The sequence below is a fragment of the Notolepis coatsorum genome (assembly GCF_963971535.1).
Source record: "Notolepis coatsorum genome assembly, chromosome: 6".
Classification (NCBI taxonomy): domain Eukaryota; kingdom Metazoa; phylum Chordata; class Actinopteri; order Aulopiformes; family Paralepididae; genus Notolepis; species Notolepis coatsorum.
In genome coordinates, this window is record NC_140170.1 from 185,622,345 (window position 1) to 185,629,844 (window position 7,500).

Consider the following 7,500-nt stretch of genomic DNA (forward strand, 5'->3'; position numbering starts at 1 on the left):
CCGCCAAGCATATTTCTTACCTGCCAACTTTTTTTGATTAAAAAAATAATAATTATTATTTTATATAATTTTTTTTTAATAAAATATATATATTATATAATCATACAGGGCGGCTACGTGGCGTAGTGGGCAAGGCGCTCGCCACGAAATGCTGGAGACGCTGGGCTCGTCAGTTCGAGCCCAGCGCTCCACACTTGCTTTCAGTTTAGCTGGTCGTCCGTACTAATACACATTGGCCGTATTAGGGGGTGGGGAACTGATGGGTGGGGATCGGGCGTTGTGGACAGCGACTCCTACAGGTCGGTTGGTGCGCCTGCGCAGTAGAATCAGGAAGTGTCGGGGGCAGCATGAGCCTCCCACGCGTTACTCCTCGCCACTGAGAGATCGAGCTGCGCAGGTGAAAAGATGCGACTGCTGTTACCTCAAGTACGGGAGGGGACTTGTGCTATGTATGACTTAGTCCACATTATAGCCGGCTTGTGGGAGGCAAGAAACAGCGTCCGTGACAGGGGAGGGTTGAATTGGATGATACGAAATTGGGATGGGAGAAAATATAGAAAAAATGGGAGAAAAAGTGGATAAAAAAAAAAAATTATATAAATCATACTTGTAGTTGTATTATCTGCCAGACATCACCACCTCGCTGTCTGCAAACAGCTCCACTGTCTGTGTGTATACTCGAGTGGCCTCCAGCTCCAGCAAGGATTCTCCGGCGCTGCAGCGGATTCTCCGGCGCTGCAGCTGAACCCTAAACTCTACATTCAGCATGAAAGGATTCTCCTGCGCTGCAGCTGGACCCTATTCAGCAGCCCTCATGCGATGTAAGCCAGGGGCTCGAATACGCATGTTGTAGGACATTGATGTCAGGAGCTATCTGTAGCTACTGCTGGATGGCGTTGGGACAACGCCTCTGAACTATTTAGTTTACTGGGACATTTCGTAGTGACTAGTGAGCTAACGTGGGCTAACATGAGCTACCTAGCCAACGGAGGTATTATGCACTGGGCACTTGCTGGAGCAGTTGTTGATGTCGGGAGCTATCAGTAGCTAGACGGCTGGATAACGTTACACAATGCCTCATGTATTAAACTAAAAGTGAATAGTTGACTGGGTCATTTTGTAACAGTAGCTAACATTAGCTCACGGAGGTCCCTCTGACTAGACTAACGTCACGGTGACTGTCCGAGGCAACAGCCTCTGTTTACATGCAGCATACAGAAACAGGTGCGGGAGGGGTAGTAGCAGCAGTGTGCGGTGCGCTGCATGTCTGTGCTGAGACAGCGAGTGAGAACTGCGCTAAGAATTGGATCATGATTTTCGGTTTTCACAAGACTATTATTGCCCGCCACATGGCGGGCAGACCTCTCAGTGGGAGGCGCCAAACGTAAAAAATGCCTGCCAATGGCGGGTGGCGGGCTTTAATTTCGCCCCGTGTGTGTGTGTCTGTGTGTAGCTCTCACCCTGCAGGTGTGTAACTCTGCCCTGTGTGTGTGTGTGTGTGTGTGTGTAGCTCTCACCCTGCAGGTGTGTAACTCTGCCCTGTGTGTGTGTGTGTGTGTGTGTGTGTAGCTCTCACCCTGCAGGTGTGTAACTCTGCCCTGTGTGTGTGTGTGTGTGTGTGTAGCTCTCACCCTGCAGGTGTGTAACTCTGCCCTGTGTGTGTGTGTGTGTGTGTGTGTGTGTGTCTCACCCTGCAGGTGTGTAACTCTGCTCTGTGTGTGTGTGTGTGTGTGTGTAGCTCTCACCCTGCAGGTGTGTAACTCTGCTCTGTGTGTGTGTGTGTGTGTGTGTGTCTCACCCTGCAGGTGTGTAACTCTGCCCTGTGTGTGTGTGTGTAGCTCTCACCCTGCAGGTGTGTAACTCTGCCCTGTGTGTGTGTGTGTGTAGTCTCACCCTGCAGGTGTGTAACTCTGCCCTGTGTGTGTGTGTGTGTGTGTGTGTAGTCTCACCCTGCAGGTGTGTAACTCTGCCCTGTGTGTGTGTGTGTGTGTGTGTGTGTGTGTGGCTCTCACCCTGCAGGTGTGTAACTCTGCCCTGTGTGTGTGTGTGTGTGTGTAGTCTCACCCTGCAGGTGTGTAACTCTGCCCTGTGTGTGTGTGTGCTCCGTGAAGGCCTCCTGCAGGCGGCTGATCTCCGCTTGGTGCCCGCGCGCCTCAGAGCGCCACCTCTCCAGCTCCGAGCGCACCACGCCCAGGTCGCCCTGCAGCACGCCCAGCTCCCGCTCACGCTCCCCCGCCGCCGTCTCCATGGCGCGGCGCAGGACGAGGACCTGGGGGGGCACAGGGAGGTATCCAATACATTCATATAAGTATATTAACCTCTTAACTGGCACCCAGACAAGTGGGCCGTAGCAGACTACAGAGAGTGGCCCGTTCAGCCGAACGCACAATTGGAGGGGGCTTCCCACCCTCCAGAACATTTACAACAAGCGGTGCAGGGGCAAGGCTAAGAGAATCATCAAGGACTCCAGCCACCCAAACAACTGCCTCTTTGAACTGCTGCGGTCAGGCAAGCGATACCGGAGTCTCATGGCCAGCACAGAGAGACTAAGAAGAAGCTTCTATCCCCAGGCCATCAGGATGCTCAACGAACAATAACACTATGTAACAACCATCAAATGCACTCACAACACACACATCCACACGCACACACTCAACAAACAACACACTGCAGCACCCACTCTCCACACTTTAGATCACTAAAGACACTTTATATTAATTGGTAAAGGATTTGCACTACAACCCATACCTCAGTACACCTTACTGTAAATTGTTCCTAAATTGTACCTCATCCCATTCTGCTTTGCACTGTATAGTATTGTATATTAGTATATTGCATAGTATATTGTATGGTAACTCAGTTACTTCTATTCTGCATTGAACATTGTACATATGTATATACTGAACACTGTGTGTGTATGTGACTTCTATTTTGTACTTCTATTTTTACATGCTATACTTTTTTATTTCATACTTATCTTTTGTCTAGCACAGTCTCTGGAGCGTAACAGAAAGAAGCATTTTGTATATAAGTATTCTGTACTTCTGTATGACAACTATTAAAGAAACTTGAAACTTGAGTGGCCATTTTTTGAAAAGCGTATCTTTATACTTTTAGCGCATGCATAAGCCTGGTGAGTGTGTGTGTGTGTGTTAGGGCTGTCGCGGTATGACATTTTCTCACTGCGGTTGTGTGTGTGGCTAATCACCGCGGGATGCGGTGGTACCGCACTTCTATTAAAAAAATTATAATAAAAATAATTTTATTTATTTATTTTTGTATATATATTTTTTATTATTAACACTTTGATAGCACTATTTATCGTTGAATGCCACCACCCACTTCAATGATATCGCTCTAAACGCATAATCTATTTCTATGTGTCTAATCTGCCCGTCGCTTATCAATGACTTGTTTGCAGTCAACATTGTCGAAACGGATTATTATTATATATATATATATATTATATATATTTTTTTAATAAATCGGTTCATTTCCGTTTGATAGCATTTTGAAAAGCCTTCGTTTTCTTGAAAGTTTCAGGAAAATACATAGATTCCGTGATAAACGGCATTTACTGGAATATTCTGGAATACACAAAAAACGGTGTAATTTTTCGGCCTATTTATTAATCGTTTTCAAATAAAGGCTAGATTATCGATAGTATATGTGTACTTATGCACGCTAGAGAAGCGGGCTGAAAAATATATTCTCTCATTTCCTGATCAGCACACACACACACATGGGGCAAACGCTGATATATAGGTGAAAACAGATCCGATTACCCCAAGACTGGTCAAATAAATTGCTTACCTCAGATCAGATGTTCTCCAAAAAGATTATACCAATTCCTGATGGCCTGATTCCAAATATCGATCGCGTTTATTGATTCAGCGCCGGGTACTGTAAATATGTATTCCACGCTGTTCTGCGGCTCGGCGATCACTTCGATCCTTCAGTTGGCTTGACGGAAAAGTAAAATGAGGAAACTGGACCCCCCCCCATCAGGCTAATCCAATGGGGTGCAGTACCACAGGGAGAGACGATAGGGGGCGGTATTTTCCCAATGGAGCTCAGAGAGAGTCTGCAGCACTAGCGTGAGGCTCGATTGATGAAATATGAATTCAAATCGCTAATAAGAAAAAATACGACAAACAAACGCTATATAGCGTTGGTGGCATTCAACAGTCGGCATGAACTAACGACAAAACGCGTCCGTGGCACTCAAAGTGTTAAGACATGCAAGTTTTACCCGCGATCGTGATTAGACAAATTCTAAGGTCATAGGAGTCCCGAAACTATTTTAAACATGTTTGATAATCTATCCATTTGTCCCTCAACATTCTGAAATGTGATAAAAGTAGATTAGGGTGTTACCTGCTCCTTTAAGAGTGATGCGTTGTGGGATATATACTGTAGATATGGCTCTGGTCTGGTCTACGCAAGCAGCCCACACATCCCTTCTCCAACTTAAAACTAACGTTATTTGAGTGAACATTTAACGTTATTATAACACTATTTTAACGTTAGTGAATTTGAAGGCACATACATAGCTAGTTAAATATCACAACTCGTGTCATTGTTCATCATTGGGGGAAACTAGCCAATAGCTAACGTTATAGATAGCTAGCATATAGCTAACGTTATAGATTGCAAACAAAGCCAACGTTAATATCCAGTTGACGTTACAGATCATAATATCTATGATAACGTTAACGAAGTGAGCGTAGGGGTTAGGGAAACGATGATGTAGTCAGAGTGTAGCGGGGACGGTAGAGAGAGGCAGCACTTAATTTGCATGTAACGTTAGCATAACATTGAGCATCAAGCTACAGGACCAGCACTTCGGCCCTGAAGTGTTAGAGAACGCTCCCCTGTACTCTACTGTGGTTCAGATTAATACAGGAAAAGGTAACATTGGGGGCTCGAGTCCGGGATATGAAAATAAATCCCGATTTCATCTGCGAGTTGTAAACTGTATGGAAACGTGAAGTTAGCTCATGCTACTGGAAAACGGACGCCTCGTCATTAAATGAAGTTAAAAATGATGACGCCCCTTTTATTTTACCACGGTTGTCGCGGTTGTCTGTTCCCCATCCGCGGGTGCCTTGACACACCGCGGGATTGCGGTTACCGCAACAGCCCTAGTGTGTGTGTGTGTGTGTGTGTGTGTGTGTGGGTGTGTGTGTGTGTGGGTGTGTGTGTGTGTGTGTACCTCTTCCTGTGCGGAGTACAGTTCCTCTCTGGTGGAGCAGATAGTGCTCTCTCTCTGTTCCCTCAGACCTTCCATGTCTGACTGCAGCTTACCGAGCTGGGCTACACACAGACACACACAGACAGACAGACAGACAGACAGACAGACACACACACAGACAGACAGACAGACAGACAGACAGACACACACACAGACAGACAGACAGACAGACAGACACACACAGACAAACACACACACATACAGACAGACACACACACAAGGAAAGATATATGTTTTTACAATACCGTTGTAGCTTGTCAAAGATATACATTTGAATCCAATGAAGATCAAACCTCCACATGGCCACAACAGTATTTAAACAATCTGTGCAACAAACTGGGGGAAAAGAAACCATTTCAGAAAGAAACGGATCATTTTGCTACAACAAAAGACGTCACAATGACAAGACAAGACATCTTGTCCACGAAATGTCCTAGCTGTGTTATATAGTATGACTTAACCCTTTCACTACCACACTACAGAAGGTTAACCCTTTACTATCACACTACAGACGGTTATAACCATCTGTAGTGTGATAGTAAAGGGTTAACCTTCTGTAGTGTGGTAGTGAAAGGGCTAACCCTTTGCCATGTGGCAGTGAAAGGGTTAACCCTCTGTATAGTATGACTTAAAAGAGAACTCGGGGCCTTCCGTCGCTGTGCTAGGAGCTACAGTCAGAGAGACTCTTCTGAAGCTCTTAACTCTTTGGCTGCCAGACCCGAGATATCTCGGGTTTTGGTAGTTTATTCTTTTATTCGATATTTGTATTCATTATTCATCCAGGGACCTTGGTGTTACCATAGGGAATGAGTCCGAGATCGCCAAAGTGCAATACCGGCCGCATCCAGCTAGACGGCGGTATCGAGCACCCTTTGAAACCTTATATCTTGGCCTGTGCAACGGTCAAATGTCACCGGGCGCAGTTTTCTGGGTCGGGCCAGTCGAGCGGTTCCATTGAAGCGCGTCAAATATCCCCGATCCATATGTTGTGGTGGGTTATGCCGTGGACCAAATGGACATCGGATGTACCAGATGGCGATCAAACAATTGGAATATTATTTTTGGAATACTCCCGATCACAGGTAAGGACTATCTGACGTCAATTTTAGCTTGATCGTGCAATGCTTTTATACCGATCGGGCTGATACGCGTTTTTAGTGTTCAATACGAATGCCGTTACTGGCAATCAAATAATCAGAAAGGGCCCCCCCCCCCCCCTTTCATGCATTCATGATGGAACATAATACCTATTATATAGATTTGATTTGGGAATAGTAGCGTGTCCAGGCAAGAAACGGCAACGCTTATAGTAGGATTCACGTATGAGGCTATAACACAGCCTTTCGGGAATTAATTACCCTAGACCGCTCTAAAACCATACTTATATTCACCACGGTATAACACGGGAACGTATGGATGGAAAACGTAATTTTTTTTTACAGACTGAACGATAAGATAGTTGATGTCAAATGGGCCATAGTATTGTATGATATCCATAGCTATCCTATAATATAGAATACAGTTATAGCCCTGCAAACAAGGTGACACACTCCTATCTTTTAAAGCGTGGCATTGCTACGACGGGCCCCGACTAATAGCTGGCAGTCAATGAGTTAAAGTTGATCAAATTACTTCTGAAGCAGCCGGGTGCCGAGTGTGTGTGGGCGTGTGCGTGTGCGTGTGCGTGTGCGTGTGCGTGTGTGTGTGTGCGCGTGTGTGTGTGTGTGTAGTACTCACTCTGCAGGTACTGGATCTGCTTGGCTGACTCTTCAGTCTGCTGGCGATTACTCCTCCTCTCCTCCTCCAACAGAGCTGCACACACACACAGAGAACATATTTGTAATTTCCTGTATTCATACTTTTTAACTAGTAGTACTAGCGGTAGTAGTATCACTAGTATTATGAACAGCAGCAGTAGCCATAGCAGTATTAATATTACTAGTGGTAGTATCATCATTATCATTCATTTATTTATTGTCACACAGAGCAGAAGAATTTTGCCAAAACAAACCAATAGTATCCAGCTAATCTCTCCTGTGACAAAATGGCATCCAATGTAATAAAAAAAGTCAACCAACGAACTCGATTCTTGTACCGGATCTCCTCTCTGGTAAACAGGAATACCCTGAAGACTCTGGCAGGAGCACTCATTCAGGGGTACTACAACTATGCTTGCACCTCATGGTACCAAAGCACCTCAAAGGCGCTAAAAACAAAATTACAAACATCTCAAAACAAACTGGTCA

General features: G+C 45.4%; 1 protein-coding gene across 1 annotated transcript in view; it reads right to left on the reverse strand.

Annotated features, from left to right (window-relative positions):
* The window catches only part of LOC311229892 (filamin-B-like), a gene marked incomplete at its 3' end in the record, with an annotated part of 367,515 nt that overhangs the window by 193,819 nt on the left and 166,196 nt on the right, over positions 1–7,500 (reverse strand). Inside the window, 3 exon segments of the mRNA XM_084315961.1 lie at positions 2,065–2,269; positions 5,216–5,316; positions 6,992–7,066. Of these exon segments, the coding sequence (XP_084172087.1) occupies positions 2,065–2,269; positions 5,216–5,316; positions 6,992–7,066 (381 nt within the window).